This window comes from Notothenia coriiceps, unplaced genomic scaffold, assembly GCF_000735185.1.
Source record: "Notothenia coriiceps isolate Sejong01 unplaced genomic scaffold, NC01 NC01_scaffold00003521, whole genome shotgun sequence".
Taxonomy (NCBI): Eukaryota; Metazoa; Chordata; class Actinopteri; order Perciformes; family Nototheniidae; genus Notothenia; species Notothenia coriiceps.
In genome coordinates, this window is record NW_011336222.1 from 257287 (window position 1) to 275535 (window position 18249).

General features: G+C 40.0%; 2 protein-coding genes across 2 annotated transcripts in view; one reads left to right on the forward strand and one right to left on the reverse strand.

The window, feature by feature from the left end:
• lgr6 (leucine-rich repeat containing G protein-coupled receptor 6) overlaps positions 1-1362 on the reverse strand; it is a 39423-nt gene extending 38061 nt beyond the window's left edge. Inside the window, exon 1 of the mRNA XM_010766659.1 lies at positions 811-1362. Within this exon, the coding sequence (XP_010764961.1) occupies positions 811-1031 (221 nt within the window). The 5' untranslated portion in view covers positions 1032-1362. The remainder of the gene's footprint in view (positions 1-810) is intronic.
• A 13796-nt stretch (positions 1363-15158) lies between these two features.
• LOC104941552 (transcription factor Spi-B-like) lies at positions 15159-17934 on the forward strand. The gene is made up of 6 exons (XM_010766660.1): positions 15159-15249; positions 15421-15455; positions 16146-16359; positions 16448-16560; positions 16905-17061; positions 17383-17934. The coding sequence occupies exons 2-6, from the start codon at positions 15435-15437 to the stop codon at positions 17688-17690; spliced, it is 813 nt and encodes a 270-aa protein (XP_010764962.1). The 5' UTR covers positions 15159-15249; positions 15421-15434; the 3' UTR covers positions 17691-17934.
• Positions 17935-18249: the final 315 nt, after the last annotated feature.

Consider the following 18249-nt stretch of genomic DNA (forward strand, 5'->3'; position numbering starts at 1 on the left):
TTTCATGTAAGTTTAGTTCTTTCACTCGTAGCTCGGGCTGCGGGGGTGCTAGAGACGGGAGCACGTTGATACGACCTTCCTAGTTGGAGATATGGCCGCATTTTACAATAAACTTCTGTTGGGTCGCTTAAAAACAAATATCGCAAATCGAATTGCAATATCTGTCGCAATTATTATTTCCCCAAATCGTGCAGCCCTATACAGAATTAACTTATTTTTCCCCAATCATTTCTACCTTCATTTGGTATCAAACAACAGTGAGATGAAGATTAGTGACATAAAACCCGTCATTAAACTTCACACACATTTAGACATCTGTGTTCAAACACTTCCTTTTTCACACACACAAACACATCCTTGTGTCATGTGCTTCCAGCTTTCGCACACACTCTCAAGCTGGGTCTCCAGTTGGCGCTCAGAAACCTGATACTGAAAGAAGTGGTCCAGTTATTTTGCCATAGTGGTCAACACACACATGTTCCCTTTTGGCCCTGTCCGTTTTGTTATGTACATGAGAGCTCTGCTGCTGGTCACACATCTAAGCAACTGTTGCCTTCTGCTCTTTTTTCAAAAGAGGTTACTCAGCTTGACTATCTTTTTTTCAATTACAAATGAATGATCAAGACTAGCTGTTGGGACTCTCACTTTAATTTCTCATGTGAAACCAATCATCATAAATGAGGGATGAGATACAAAGTGGAAACACATGAAATGGATGATTGGGGTCAAGGAAATGGGCAAGGCCAGGAGATGCTAAGTTTCAAGATGACACACTCTAGGCTGTGCCCAACATTAACATGTGGTACTCACAGGTAAGTGGTGAGAGGGCTGAGGTTGGTCGGAACAGAAGCTAGTCCCAACTCCGAGCAGTCCACCATGACGAAGATCCCATCTTCCTCACACTGGCACGGAGACGGGCACAGCGGTGCCGCCGGCCCTTGTCTGTCCTGGGCCCGTCCGTACCCCCAAACTCCAGGGGCGGACCCCAAAACTCCACCAGCTACGCAGAGAATCAGGAGCACAGAAAGCATGTCTAACTATCCACCTGTCTGCAACTACACCTGTAGATGTGTCTGTCCTACTCTCTTTCGTCCTCTGATGGTGAAAGATGCAGCTTTGATGAAGTGAGGATGATCCAAAGTCTCTGTCCTTTTTCAATAGTCCTGGCTCTTTGCTGCCTTTTTCTCCTGTGCAGGTTATCCTCACTCAAAGCCTGTCCCTGTCACAAGTTCTATCTCCTCATTTCTCTTTATCCTTCCGTCACTTCATCCCTAGGGGTTAACTTTGTAGTAACTTCTTGCCCCTCTTTCCTCTCACTATGCCCTCTCCTTTCTCACAGTCTTTCTCCCCCAAACACAGCCACCCTTTCTCTCTCTCTCTCTCTCTCTCTCTCTCTCCCTCTCTCTCACTCCTTGTATATATCTCTCGCTCTCTCTGTCTCTCTCTCCTTACCTATTGTAGAAGGAGCGCATGAGTTGTGAATGAGCCACCCTCATTGGCCCACATTTTAGGGATGGGCTGGAGCATCTCCGGAAAGTAGGAGGGGCCCGCGATTCTCAAACTCTTCCCTCTCTTTCTCCCTCTCTTCCTCTCCCCCTGGTTTACTTTTCCTAGACGCTTGATGTTAGGAGAAAGAGTGAGTTTGAGGAAGAGAAAAGAGGATGGGGGGGGTGGCGGCAATGTAGTACAGTGGTGTGAGACCAAATGTCTCCTTTTGGGACCTTATGAATGGAACTGGGAGAAAATGAGTGTTTATATCTGAAAGAGAGTAAGAAAGCAAGCTCTGATGAGTGTGTCTGGCCGTGTGAGAGATGCAGGGGGTGAGATTGTGTGACTGGGAGTGACTGTTTGGAGGAAATTGGAATTCTGACACTTCAGCACCCCTCAGTCCCCAGAAAGGGCCGAATCCAGTGTCTCGTAAGTCACACCTTCTCAGGTTTCTTCTGCTGGAATGCTCGATTGCACACACGCACAGACACACACACCCGCCTGCATGCACACACGCACATGGGACACCCATAGAAAATAACAGATTATGAGTGACCGGCGCAAAGGAGCTCACGTATCCATTTCACATACACACACTCCAGTCTATAGAGAGAAGAGTGTGGATTTGTGAAGAAGTGTCAGCTGCCTCTGGCTAAAGCCTGTGTGTATTTCACAGTCAGTGTGCTCCAGTGCAGATTTTTAACAGATCTTTGAAAATAATTTCCCTTTCTTTTATTACAACACATAAGTCTTGCCTGCGTAGATGTGATATTTAAATCAAACATGTGCTGTTCCTGACTGAGCACAGATGAGGGCTTCATACAGCCTGACAGAAATGCTATAAAATGAAACGCTCTGCTCCACAGCTGAGCTTTACATGCTGTGCACCTGTAAGCACAGGGTGTTGCATAACTGCTGAATGATGCATTCCATAATTATAAAAAATCAAAGAAAGAAAAAACTGGCTTTCCATTCAAAGCAATGCCGACTTAATTCTGTCCTTTTGTAAGATGTCAGGCGTATCTCCTCCTAGCAACACGTACTAAGCAGTAAAAAGCTGCAATAGGGAGGTGAGATAATTAATGTTTTCCAGTAGAAGACAATTAAACACTGAATCAATTACCGATTATGAAGCATTTCTCTAATTGAAAAGAAATCCAAAAAGGGGTAAGCATTTCATAATAACTAATAACTCAAGTTTATGTGATTCTTCTTCTTTTACGAGGAGGATTACACAGTCCACCATGACTTGATCAATTCTGACAACGAAATATTTTTAAAACCCCAATGGATTAACTGAGAAATGCATGGTAGTAAATGTGGAAAGCAAAGTTGTTCTTGTATTTCTGGAAAGCTGAAGCTTGAAGAACAGAAGCTTTGACAGTGCGCCAAAATGCACGAGCAGAGATGCATCATACAAAGTTATTGACAAGCAAGTTCCCCTATCATGCCTGTTTCATTGAAACTTGTCCAAAGTAAGTTCACTCTGTGCTTTCTGAAAAAAGTCTTTGCACCCTTGTTTGAGTTTGTCTGCCCCTCCAGCAGGTCTGTCAGTCTCTCTCTTATGTCTTTCTTTCTCCACCATTCTCTGTTGCCTGAATAGTTTCTCATTAATTAATTAACATTCCTATGCCACTGTGTTTTCTGAGGGGCCTTTGTTATGTCCCCACAAAAAGTCTTTCAGAGCTGTTCTTCACATGGTCTCCCTCTCTCTCTCATGCTCTCTCTGTGCTCTGTCTTTTCTCCCTCTTTGTAGTGGAATGTGCGTTGTTGCTCTTTGTCTATTGTTGGATTGAAAATGTTGCGTAAATTGTTTTCAATTAATGTTTTATTATATTATTTCTTTCACTACCTCAGATGCAGATATACAGACTCTATAGGAATATTTGTGCGTGATCCTACAGTACACCCACTTTCAGCACATGCACATTCCCACGGGCAAACATGCACATATAGAAAGACTTGCACAGGCTCTTCATACACCTGCAAACTCTTCCACTCCCTGAGCTCTCCACCTCTCCCCTTTTTATGCGCAGAGCTCTGTCATCTTTTTAAATGCTCTTTAATTGTCTTGCCCCAGGGGAACCCTAAAACACACGCACTGTAAAAATCTGCCTCTCTTTCTCTGCCTGTCTCTCTCTTTCTTATTGGTCTCGCTTTCTTCTTCTGATTTGTTACCTTTCCTCCCTTTAATCTCAAATATGCAGACAACCACACAAGGCAGTCCTAAGAAAAAATCTGCTACTTGTTTGTAAAAATTGCACCTGTCGAAAGGTTACATTTGGGTCAGTTATACAGTTTTCAAATATAGGCAACTTTTTCACACGCCTTTGAAATTAGTTTAAAAGTAGTTTGTTGGAAAATAGACATGCATATTCTATGGCACAAGGCTGTTACATACTTTTGTATGCGTTTGGGAAAACGATGTTCCTTGGCATTAGTAAATTGACTAAACTATAGAATAATCTCACCTTAAGCATGCCTTCTTACTTCACATACAGACTTTAAAATGCCATCCACACATTTGCTTGATACCGTGTGAGCTGAAAAACGTTTGAATGTTAATAAACTGGAGTTTTGCTGACTGGAGTCAGTTGACACGATATTACTATGACTGACTAGTGTTATATGTCCATATCACTTTAATTAATGAGCACTTTGCAAATTAGTAATTTTTCAGGGTTGGTCAAATGTCATTCTTCTCAAGGTTCCACAAAACCGTAGTGCAGCTCTGGGCTGAATGAATGACTCAAACACACGCACACACACACACACACACACACACACACACACACACACACACACACACACACAGTTGTTAGCATGTGTGCAGAAATGTGTATATGCCACTGAAAAAGTATGCGTGTGCTCTTATTCTCCCTCTCTCCTTTCTCACCCTGCCTCACACAAACGCTATCAAACAGTCTGCCTAGGATCAAAGCCAGAGCACCTTCCCCTCTCCTCCCCCATCCTCCCTCTCTCCTCTCTGGGCTGTAAACACTATCCAAGCAAACGGCAGCCTTGAAGACACAAAGACAAGTAGCTGCCTGACACCTGACACTGACTTGAGAGCACTCACCGTGGTCTACCTGGGAATAAAACACACACACGGCTACCTGAGCTCCTTGCAGCAAGAAGAGTCCATTCAGGGAGAGAACAGAGAAAGTAGCCGAGCAATCAACCCCCCCTCAACACACACTCCATCCCACCTCACCTCCAGTCCTCACACACATCCCCGGCCTATCCCTTTTTAACTCTTCCCCACCTTACTCCTGCACATCCAACATCTATCATTCAATCCCTAAAAAGATAAAGTCTGTGTAATTGTGCACACCTGCATGCAGCGTCTGCTTGATGCCCTGTGACTGCATTTGTGCAGAGGCAATTGAAGGCTAACTCAGGTAAACTAAGCGGAAGCAAGGGAGACGCCGTGGGTCACCGGTGGCGGCAACATAGGTGTGTACTCTGGCTTTTCATGTGAAACCACCTGAAAGCCAACAAAAGCCCCCCCCCTTCCTCTCTGCATCTCACAGTACAAAGGAATGAGGTGAATGAAAGAAAGAGCGGCGGAAGGAAGGGGGATGAGGTAAGGGGATGAGGATGCAAGGGTGGGGCAAGGTGGAAGAGATGAAGGGCTGCCTAGGCAGAACAGGGGTGGGGGTATTTTTGTGTGTTTTTAGTTCGGGACAATAGTAGGCCCGGGGACATGGTCAGTCACAGAGTTCAGCAAAGCAATCCATCACAGGCTGGCAATAGCTTTTCACCTTTTGGTGGGTCAGTTTGTGTCTTTCCTCTAAAATACCTCCAGAGCAACAACATTTGACATTTTCGATGCTCTACGGCAGCACTTCACAAACAGTACAATACACATAATACAAAATGATACACACAGTAGACCACACACCATCTCAATTTGAAGTGTTTGTGACAAAAATCAACAGGATTAATAATATACACCCATGCTAGCGGCTCTGCGAGTCTGATGTAGGAACATTGGTAAATTGAGCTGAATGCTAACGACAGCATGCTAACATGCCTACTATGCTAAGGCTGATATCCTGATGTTTAGCCGGTAGGCCTACAATGTTTACAAATTTTTTGCCGTCTCAGTTTAGTGTGTGAGCGTGTTTATATTCACTAATTAGCACTAAACCCATAGTACAGCAGTGGCCGATAATTGTGCAGGTTTATGGTCATACGACAAGACATACTTTTGACCTGATGATGGTGCAAGAGTACATGAATGTGTACCAAATGTTAATGTAACCCAACCAAAAGTTGACATGACAATTCACTCAAAACCACACATTTTTGCTTCAAAGACACATTGTGGAATATAATAATACAAGTTTAATACAAATTAAAAGATAATGTATACAAAATATAAATACATATAAAAGTATTGCATAACACAGGATCAGGAGTATCCTATGTATCCCTTTATGACGAGTAAAACCTTTTATTATTAGAACAACCTACTGACACCGAAAGAGGTTCTTTAAAAAAGTGCAAGATTTGGACAATTCTATAAATGTAACTGATCATTTCATTAAAAACAACGTTTTCCTTTTATTTGTGCAATGACTAACAATAAACATAAGAGGGAGTTCCTCTCACACTGACTGTACCCAGCAGTGGATGCATTGAGCTGGGGAATGTTAAGACTTCTCATCATCACTTCTCATTTATTCTGTACAAACTGTGAAGTCCACTGAGACAAATGTAACATTTGTGATATTGGGCTATATAAATAAACATTGATTGATTGATTTATTGATCACTGACAAAGGGCAAAAAACGTTTTATCTCAGTATGTTATGTTTGGATATTGTTAAAAAAGTCTTATTTAATTAATTAAGATATTATGGTGTAGCAAGATTCTATCATATCAAGGTGTTTTTATTGAAACAATATATGCTTGTATTAGGCTGAACAATGAATTCATTCAAGATTCTGTGTACTTACTGTAAACATGCCCTTGTCAAATAAATACAAACCCCCCCCCGCAAAAAGATCTTAAAAGGGCTGATACAATTAAATGCAATATAAACAAACACTTTCCCTCAATAATATATCTCTGTCATAAGACAATTCTTTATTGTATTTTGATATCCACCATGCTTTTTCTTCTCTGCTGTGAGAGTGATATACGAGGGTTAATATGGTGAAATAGACTGACTAAAGCCGACAGGTCTGCACCTGTACATTGCTGAAGAGAGAGATGCGCCCCTCTGTTTGATGCTATTCTGAGCGAGGCCAGTGGCGCTGCAATGTGAGATGGTTTGTAGGTGCGTGTGTTTGTCTGTGTGAGTGTTACCTGTAAATATGACAGTAAATTGACTTTGATATAACGCAAAGGTCACTGTGGCGAAGACTCCCTAATCATGCTTCATTGTGTGTTAGTTCATGTCTGTGTCAGTGTGTGTTTGTGTGCACTTGGTGAATGATGGATGTTTGGGCCGCAGTTCTGCTTGATGGTATCAGTCTGGAGACTGATATGGAATGTTAACAGTGACTGGAAGTATTGGACTGTCCCCATAGAGTCCCATTCATGCAGAACCTAGATAGGACTAGCAGGAGACTCAACACAATGTAGTGAGATGAAGAGAGGAGCCTTATTATTGTAGGTTTCACACTAGTCTCAGAGAATTCCAGTCATCTGAAAATGACATAGCAGCAGTTGAAAGATTACAGCTATGAAAACAGAAATTAGGCACCCAGGAAGAATGAAATGTATCAGCACTGAACGCATGATTACAATAATCTCATGAAATCATACCATTAGATTGTGTGAACTGCTCTCTATTGGCTCCAGAGTTCCCTTCCGATTAGCTGATGATATGGCGCCATCTTCAGCCGAAAGAAAGAGCAGAATCTGTGCAGCAGGTCCGGAGCTAAACAACCAGCTCCAAGCATGTGTGCATAAATCTTTATAAACAATGCTTCATGTCTCTTAGATATACAATGGCAGAATCTACTGATAAATGTTCTTTATGAATGTTTGCAAATAAATATACCATTGAATTCACACTCAAATTGTACACTTTGAATAGCAGCTGCTCCATGAACCGGAATGTTTAAAACATATTGTCAAGTGTATAAACTACAAAACTCAAAACTCTCCGAATTAAAATAATACAAATATAAAGGTTTTTTAATATGTTTTTTTCCAGTGAAGAAGTCACACATTTTGCTATAGCAAGAGGGATTATTTTGTTAAGTACTGTACATTACATTTGCTAGTTTTAACTGTAAGTACCTTTTTATTTATCATTAACATCTACATTTCTGAAAGCCAAACATGGATAATTCTCAGGGTTGAATGTGGGTGGCGCTATCCTGCCAAACATGTAAATAAACCAAACGCTACATGCACAATTAGTTGTAATTAGTTGTATTAGTCTCAGAGTCAACAGGATTTCTCCATAGGATTTTGGAAAATAGCTGGAAATAAGGTCTATGGTTGACACAAATTTAAGAGACGGATCACGTTTTGTTCTACGACATTAAATACATCAGCAGTGACCCCACTGGTGATTTTTGAAGAATTTACGTGTCTGAAAAACGATGGTTGTTAACATGTGTTGGTACTTGTAAATGTCGATAGGTATGTAAATGTAGCCCTGTAAATATTATGTATGATGTCCTTTATTGTTTTATGTTTCATGTGTAACCTACTTGCTGCAGGTCTCCCTTGAAAGATTGGAACCTACCTGGTTAAATAAAGGTTTGAAATGAAATGAAAGTGGCTGAATAGGACTACAGAAGTTGTCGATGTCAACGTCATTAAGCCGAACACATAAACACTCCCGCTAAGTTTGTTTGCCCTGTTCTGCTTGAAAGCAAGTACCTGCCTCTTGCAAACTGTTAAAACAAACGCTTCAACTTGTAAAATTTTGAATCTGTATTTTTGAATATCGATCTTAAGTTGGCGTGACGTTGAAGTCGTGCGACCCTGCTGTACTCTGCTGTAGTTCGTTTATAGCATAACGTTAGCATTTTGCTTCCTCCGATTACATTTATGATTAGAAAATGATAAAAGTAGGGTAGACAAAACGCGCATTTATCAAACAGGTTCGTTTTCCACAGATGTTATTTTGAGCTATTTTCCAAAATCCTATGGAGAATCCATTGCTTTTTTGTCGAGAGAACCTTATAGCTTATTTCCGGGTAAATATGTCATCCCTGCACCACTCTATTGTCAAGGATTTAGCCTTTTCTCTTTTTTTCCTTTATTCAGTGTTGAATTGTGGTTTCTCTCTAGTCAGAATCACATTGCCAAAGGCCTGGATCTCTTTTTGCTGAAGAGGCATTTTACTGTGCAGTGTAAGCAGGGTCTTTCCATGGAAGTATCATAGACAGAATTATAAGGTTTATTGTGCAGCCAGAGAACCCCTTCAAAATTCCACTTTACCATTTAAGCCTATCAGCTTACATAGTGTAATGAAATGATGGGTTTTATCCTAATCACTAATCATGCATTGAATAATTTTAAATCACTGTCATATCCATTGTGATTCAGTATTGTAAAACAATACAAATATGTCTTCTTCACCAGCACTGTTGGTTAATCTCTTAACGCTACACATCTGTCACTGCACTTTCAGCATAAATACTCACACCACAAGAACTCAATCTTAGCACGAACTGCACTGTCATTCATTCTGCTGACCACACTCTGACCTTTTAAGATTTGAGCAAAGCAGAAGTGATAAATATCCGATATCTGCCTAGACAATGACGCTGGTCTTCTCACGAAAGAGGAAGCCTTTCCCTCGCCATACTATTGCAAACTCTTTCTCGAGCAGGTTAACCATAAAGTACGTGCGTGCTGATACAACCCAGACACAACTGCCCTGTCACTGTTGGACACTCCTAAAGGTGCAAAAATCACACAGAAAAAACCCAACAGGATGTAGTTCCCATGGATCGACGTTATCAAATAACATCGTATTTGTCCCTTTCTGATGAGATTTACTTTTATGTTTATTTTCCTCTTATCACCATCATACAGCAGAGATGTGGATGTTAGACAAAGTTGACAAAATAATTAACTAATTGCATCTCAACTTGACTCGACTTACAGGAGTTGAGTTGACTTGAGAGACTCAGTCTTTATGTCCTTTTAAAGGAGTTGTAACTTTTTGGTAGCAAAGTTATTTTGCTGCAGGTGCCACAGGTAAAAGGATTATAAATTGTAGAATAATAGTTTAGATTGGTGCTCTTTGCTTAAAGCTTTTTTTCCTCACAGGAAGTTACATTTCCTGTCAAGTCAATAATTTGCTGAATATACAAAACGTTGTTTATTGTCAAATGTGATTTAATTTAAATGAACATCTGTTTATCCATTTTTTATTCTACACCAGTTTCTTTATCAAGGATGTCGATACATAACGGTAGTCAAACCAACAGCAAACCTGTTATTTATTTATGTTACATTATCATTCACTGCAGTACAGGGTCGCAGAAAGTAAATCAGGTTGTTCCGTAATAACAACACTGATTACTTAATGTATTCACAAGTTAAAAAAATACAAGTACAATCATAAGACATAATTGAGGTGTGTGAAATGGGATAACCAATCAGCTATACAAAGCTTCAGAAAAGGGGCTGAGACACTATAAAGTAATTTTTATTTACATTATAATATATGATGTAAAGTACTTACGATACGATATACTTTATTGTCTCCGTAAGGAAATTTGTTCTGGACTCTGCCTTACAGTTCCGCATACATGTACATACAGTATACAAACTTAGTAGACATTAAGAGACATACACATATCATCAGTCATACACCGTTTGAACAAACAGACGCACAACCCTCATGGCCAACATTTCAAAAAGTACATTTCATTACATTTGACTACATTTAATTTCATGTGAATGTTAAGAAGCTTAATGGACATAGGTAGGAATGAGTGCTTATAGCGGTTCAGCATGCTCTTGGGAACCCTGAATCTTCTACCAGAAGGTAGGAGCTGGAATTCTGGGTGGAGTATGTGGGTGGGATCAGACACAATTTTAGTACTTACATCCTTTATTGTTGAAACCTCTCGATTGAAGAGAGTTCATGCATTATGCAGAAACATTACAAGCTCAAAAACACCTAACACAATGATCAAGTACTATTACCCTCTGAAATATTGAGACAGATGTCAAGTGAGGGTTTTTTTTGCAGGCAAAAAGTTCAAATGTGGGAGGCTGATAGAAAAGACAGCTATTGTTTTCATTTCCCCTCCCTCCATGACAACAGCTGTAGAGTGGAGGTGTGGGCCCCCAGCAGGAGAATACACTGGGATCTGCTCAATCTGGGCTAAGAGACAAACATGCATGGCTTCCCTGAGTGTGGCGTGTGTGGGCTTTCCTCTATGCAACAGGGACTGGTTTCAAAATAGCTCATCAAAAACCCTCAGGCCCTTTATTGTGTTCTTTGGGATCAAGAAAATGTTATGAAGATGTTATATTTTATCCTCGGAGCTCAGATAGCTCTCTTTGTCCATTGCTTATCTCGCTGTGAAAACTGATGATTTATGTACAGTCTTTGCACTCCAGTTTATGTGTTATTGCGATAAGGATGGTGGGTCTCTGTGCGTCTATGTGTGGTTTATGACATTTTATTGAGACCACAGATTGTAGGACTGCCTACTCGAGGACACAAACATTCCGTGGGAATGCACAGTCCCACCAGTTCCCAATCCCATTCCTTATCTCCGGCATTCTCCTAAGAGGGATGTATAATATCCTCCGTAACCAAGACCAATTGACCGCTGCACTGCTGGTAACCATATGTAAATTACAAGTATGTGCACACTGCAGTTTTATTAAAAAAATTGTGATTAGCATCCTTAACTGCAAAACTGCAAGACACTAAGGTATTAGGTGTAATACAATTTTAAATGCAACTTGGAACCAAAAATATTAGTTATTGCATTTAATTCAAAGAAGAAAGAGACATGGAAAATACAGAAAAGAAAAGCGACAGAAATGTGGGAGAGCGATATCGAGCTGGAGGTGAAAACCTCAAGTTTTGCATACTTGCCAGCGTCTCTAATACACAGTACGCCACGCCATGTCCAACTGCCTCCTCACCTGCCTCCACTGGGGCCCTGCCCAAGGGTGTGAACATCAAACAGATTTTTAAAAAGCTGTTGTTCTTCACCATTCATTAAAATCATCATCAGGCCTAGCAACAGTACAAATTACACGTGAATTTAGGTCCCAAAATGTAATGTGATCAAATATGAAATGTGATTACTGCTTTTTTTATGAATGCGTGTTTGTCATTAGGGCTTGTGGCTTTCTTACTTATCACTTTACACACGCATAAACAAGCACACGCCCCAACGCCACCAACCTTTTTATCAAGGCATTGGGGGAATTCCCATAAACCTGCATGTGTACAGGTGATTTGCGTATGTTCACTAATCTATGGGGTTTGGCTATAACTGTAAACTCACTACACCTGGACACACACACACACACACATACACGGCCCTTTACTCATCAGGCGCTGATGAAGGTGTTGATAAGATTAAATGTTGAAGCCATTAATGGTCAACAAGGTTTGTATGTGTTTGTGTGTGTGTTTGCATAAGCATTCACAAGTCCGTTTTCTTTTTCACCTGCCATTTTGTGACCGTTAAACATTTCAAGTGACTCAGACACAGTTCATGAAGACCATCGATTAAATCTCCCACATAGATGCTGAAGGACAAAGAAAATATGCAAATTTAATTTAAAATTGCCTGTAATTGCCAAAGAATTACAGTGATCACTTCTGCATTTCCTGCAGAGAGTCAGATGTTGCAAACTTCTGCCAAGCTATTAATAAACATACTGAAATAAAGTAATATATTTAACTTAGTAGTTGTTTTATCACTCCAAAGACCTGTGGTAGTTTTTATGTGGCTTTATTTATTTAATTGGTAGCTGCAAACCTTTATTTTTAGCTTCGACTTCCCCACCTGCTAAAGCAATTCTGCAAACCCATATCAGATGTGAAAGCTGGATGGGCTAATAAACACTTCTTAGGTTTCACCTGCCTCACTGTGTGTTTTTCACTGCAAGGGTCAAATGTCTCTCTGGCCTTATCATGTCTGGGTCCTCCAGGTGCAGCTGAATTATAGGAATCCTAACCGTCACCTATTTCATTCAACGCTCAGGGATTTTCCGAACACGTTTATCAAGTCTTTATATCAAGTTTTTGAGAAGTGTCTTTATGATTTCACAGCTTTTACCTTCTACTGCTGCTCTTTCAACTACTAATGTTACTATACTGCCATGTCTGATTTATCCACTAGGCTTTGGTACTGGCGTTGTAATGGTAATAAAATGGGTTTGGTAATGGGTTTGCACACATGAGAGAGAACTACTGATTTATATGTTTAACTTTTGCAGTATAATAGATAAGATAATATTAGATACACTTACTTATGTCTCACCACATCATCAAGATTATGCCCTACTCTGTGGTTTGTTTTGTTACTTACGGGTTAAAAAAAGGTTGTATGACATCATGAGCTTTATGTACGGGAAATGCTCTCCATATTTCACGGAAACTAGTTCTCCACCTTGTTGAACAGGTTTCCCGCCTGCCTTTAACTTCACTTTAAAGACCACAGCCGCACTGGAAAATCTTATAAACAAACAACTTGCGTAAAATAATCAATTCATCATTAGATTTCTCAGTCAAACCAGAATCTAAATATTTGCCTGCCATAGGTTCTGATTATTTATACCTGCACAAACATGCACAGAGTAAACAAAGCTGCGCTATGTGCATACAAGTAGAGCAGTAACATTTCAGTGTGTGTGTGTGTGTGTGTGTGTGTGTGTGTGTGTGTGTGTGTGTGTGTGTGTGTGTGTGTGTGTGTGTGTGTGTGTGTGTGTGTGCATGAGTTAAAACAGAGAGAAGGGGTCAAAGCCTGCAGGTGGTCAGCCTGTCACACAGGTGGAAATCACTGGCACTGTTGGCCCAGCTGCTGTTTCAATAAGAGCTTTACTCATAAGCATGCATAGGTACATGTACACAATGCTTATGGTAAAGTCTAGAACCAAAAAGAAAGAGAAGAAGAATATTTAAGTATATTTTGGTCAATAAAAGTGTTAAGTACCAAGTTATTTCTGATACACTTCGACATATAACATTTTGTGCATTCTAGGTGTACAGCGTGTGGGCCTGTGATAATGTTTTACTGTGATGAATCTTTACACAACTTAAACAAGTTGTAAAGTTAGCAGTGCTATTCCTGTAAGCACAGTTTGAGTTGTTATCATTTTAAGTTGATAGCTCAGGAATAAAACACAAGGTGTAAATACCCCGATGCCTTTCCCGCTACATGTGTCATATATCATCAGTCCAATGAGGTCACAGGCTAGCAGCACTACATTTAGATTTATAATGACACTGCTTATCAGGCAATACATAACTGTCAAAGTCATTTTTTAAACATTCATTGTTGTTAAGTTTCATTTATTTTCATTTCAATGAATATCTGTCAACATGTACGTGCTTCATCCCAGCATGCATTGCAGGGAAACACAAGGTAACACCTTAAACAGGTCAGAAGTCCATCAGTAGGTTAACACATTTTCACAAATGGCCCCAGACATTCCTGTTGCAGTTGACCTGAATTGAATTGTCTTTGTACTATTTGAGGAAACTCACACTGACACTAAGTAAACAGAGAACCAGTGAACAAAAAAACTGACCTCTGTAAACATCCTTTTTTTTTGTATTACTGACAATAATAGGCACTCTCATGTGAAGAAAAAACAGCTTCTGACAACGCCTCGAGTCTTTAAATCCAGATCACACACCCTCATTTCAGGATGAATTCACCATTCTTGCTTTGAGTATTGAGGCACTGATTGGATTCTGTAACTTCTGATTTGACTTCAAACGCTGGACAAGGGTTGGTTGTTGTACACACAGACTGGTTATACATCCCTCTCCTTGTGCTGCAGGCTCTACGAGGCCATCAGTTGAACAAGTTTACAGTCAGTGTTTGTCTCAGACTCAGAAAGGCTTGGGGAAATCCCTCAGATACACACCCTATGATGAAAGACGCATGTTGCAGTGCCAGTAGGGTTCTGGAATCTACGTCTTAATTGTACACGAAACAAAAAGGCTCACACGTCACTTGTTGACCATGGATTGCATAACGTTGCCATTTTGTGCAGTGTGATGCAATATAACAACAATTAGATTTTAATGTAGCAGTATTGTGGTTAGCTTTTTTTAACTACTAACTATCATGTATCATAAGGTATTATATCGACAGAATAGGTGACCTTACACTAATTTTGCTCAGTAACTAATGAGTTTGTTGGCATTATTTCAGTAACATTGTTTTGAGAACAGTTTCATCATCACCCATAACCCATATGGGTAAAGATGTCATTCAAATATTTCAGTTAGTGTGCTGAGTTTTCCAATAAATATCTTCTATGTTGTGAATGAAATGATAAGAAACCACAAATATACCACAAGTTTTGATTCCATGATAGCTTAAAACAGTTAATAAATATGTAGCTGTTATTTGCAATCTGCTGAGAAGGAAAACATTTATTTTGTAAACCACTCCCAAGGGGCTTGGCCAAAAGTGTGCAAAGACTATAAGAGAGGTGCAATTTCAGGTGGAGCATCACTCAGGTGAGGCTTTCAGATACCAATGTCTCCACCCTCTCTCTCTCCTGCCTGAGGATAGTACATTGACTCTACCAGACACAGGAGCTGTCATCTCTGACTGAATAAGGTACAGATATTATCATGTTCATTTCATTATTCATTCAGGCTCTTACTTATTGTCTTTTGCTGTCATGTGACGGCCTATCAGATCATTTAGAGAAGTATGTGTGACAGCTGCTTTCACTTCATTTTGTGAGTTTTGATTCTGGTGTCTCACAAGTGTGTTTTTTCTTTCCAGGTTATTCTTTAGGTATGTTGGCAGATCTGGAGACGGTGAGTGATATTTCATTTATTTTAAGAAGTGTGTATGATGTACTTTTTTGGATGTTTTTACACCACGAATGACAGAAATGTGTTTATATGTATACAGTAAGATGTTTCAATAACAGTTTGCTCTAAAATACAATTGTGTTTACTGTAAATTAATTGTGTTGGATGAGGGTAAAAAGGTTATTTCTGAAGAAAACACCTAACACACGTCACTGTTACCTGAATGTTACCTGTGTTAGTGAAAGCACAAACACTTGCATAAATTTGCCAGTCAAACTCAAATACAAATTGTCACTGTTGTTACCTGGCATAATTCCAACATCGCCCACAGCTCAGGTTAAATAGACAGTTCACTGCTTCATATTGTTAGTGAAGGTCTATGGTAGATGGACAAAATATGTTATCTTCTGTTATAAATGATGTAAAAAAATGGAACATTCACAGCTCATTAAAAGTTGATGAATGAGTGCATCCCTTATCTTCAGAATCTCAAAAGTACACCACAACAAAACAACAATGGGTGTTTCATGAAGAATAACAACACAGCAGGTGTTTGATCTGCTAATAACACAGGTTATGACTGACCCGAGATAAATGCCACCCATCATGCAAAGTGTTTTCCGTTTTCCATGCAACAAACTCTCTCTCAAAATCATATTTCTGAAAGCCTGTGTCCTGTTCTTTGTTTGTCAGATGGCTTATGTGACTGAGATCAGGCTTAGCGCAGGTCGGGGCGCTTGGAGCGCAGCGCCCCCCTCCTCCTGCCCTGAGGTGGACCTGGAGGTCATCGAGGAGTACCTGCAGGAGCACTCTATGGAGGTCCATCCTGCGCACACTACTGCTTCACCTCCGGCCACTGTGTCTCCACACACACACGTACACCCCCACCAGGGCACCAGGATCACAGGTTAGTGTGGCAGGTTTACAAATTGGATTAAGTTTGTGCTTGTATATTTATTTTCTTCTAACTGTATGTTTTGACTGTTTCTCCGTAGTGAACAGCTGGTCAGGCAAGCATCCGTATGAGTGGCACTCTCACACTCCTCACGAGGAATATGACGAGCAAGCTCTGCATCCAGCCTGGCCTAGTCCCCATGACAACCAATGGGTGAGTTCAAGGACCTTATTTTCTTAGTACATTTAAGCTTGATTACCATTTATCATAGCTAGATATAACAAAACATTACCGTGACACATGAGACTCTTTGATTCATGATTAAGAGACTCTGGCATTAGAACGTTGTATCTACTTTATAAGTAGAACCTAAATCGTTCCTAAAATAAAATGTGTCAATTTCTGATTGTATGTGATTCTGTATATCGCAGAGATCAGATATTTTCATAGACTTCTTGTGTTTGACAAAGTTGGCTTTTGCCAACATGATATGTTTGTGCCAACATATATTTTTACTTTCGTAAATTATTAATATGTTTAATATGCGTCTGCTTCAGGACCACATTCCGTATTCCTACGGGGCCCCTGGATACTTTGACTCAGACTCGCTGTCCAGTGGCTCCCAGTACCAGGAGTACCAAGATTCCCCGTCACCATTGTCTGACAGGGGAGGAGGAATTGAAAGAGACCTCCTGCCTCTTGCCCCACTTTCAGGTATACACACAAACACATTGCAGGTCTTCTATTTATTTGTATTTCTTAACTATGTTAGGGTAGGTTTTTTTGTTCGAGGACCATGGGACTTAAGACTGTCATTGCCAAAACTACATGAAGCTATTGTGCATATGACAATAAAGCCTTTTAATCTTTGAAAACATGTGCAGATGAGCAGCAAAACTCTACAAAACTTCCACATATCTACACTACAAAAAACATCTAAGTATTTAGTTTGAGGTCTTATGTTGTGTTGGGTTTATATACATGTGAGTCATTGTCACCTCATATTTGTATTTACATCCCCTTTCTCCTTGGCAGGAAAGAGGAAGGAGCGGTTGTTCCAGTTTCTATTTGAGATGCTCCAGACTCCATCGATGCGGAGCTGCATCTGGTGGGTTCAATCCTCCTCTGGCACGTTCCAGTTCTCCTCTGAAAACAAGGAGCGCCTGGCACAGCTGTGGGGCAAGAGGAAGGGCAATCGCAAGACCATGACCTACCAGAAGATGGCGCGGGCCCTGAGGAACTACTCTCGCACAGGCGAGATAAAAAAGGTGAAGAGAAAGCTCACCTACCGTTTCGATGAGAAAACACTGAGAGGCCTTCAAGGAGACTCTCATTCAGTGTAGGAGGCATGATGAGTAGGCATATCAATGGAATAAGTGCAAAGGATGTTCTGATGGTCTTCCGGTTATCATCCTTTCTCATAACCTTTCTGTTTGTAAATTATAAGTCAAAATAAATTAATACTAAGTATTTGAAAAGCCAGAAGATGTATTTATGACTGGCATTAAAACATATGTAAATCTTAAAGGTTATCACATAATATCTACTTCATAAGTAGAATTACAATTATTCTTTTTTTTTTTTAAAAGGTGTGCATTTCTGTTTTTATATGATTCTGCATTGCAGATATTAAACAAATAAAATTGCTTCTTATTATTAACATAATTGGGTTTTGTAAAACATTATTTACTTGTGTCGAAATATCTTTTTTTAAATCAAAATAAAATAAAAATATTTTCAGAAAACAGAATTTGTTTCTAGATGTTGTTGATCTGACTGTATGTCTGTCTGTCTGCCTGTCTATTTGTGTGAACAAAGATGTACTATGTAGTGCATATCAGCTAAGCAAACACAGATGTGATTATTAACTGAAGCAAACACACACACCCACAAAAAACAAAA

Excerpts from the sequence above, each read along its gene's own strand:
- LOC104941552 (XM_010766660.1), top strand. The coding sequence starts at position 15,435 with ATGTTGGCAGATCTGGAGACG. Across the intron at positions 15,456-16,145 it reads TGTTGGCAGATCTGGAGACG|ATGGCTTATGTGACTGAGAT; the intron begins GTGAGTGATATT and ends TTTGTTTGTCAG. Across the intron at positions 16,561-16,904 it reads GTCCCCATGACAACCAATGG|GACCACATTCCGTATTCCTA; the intron begins GTGAGTTCAAGG and ends CGTCTGCTTCAG.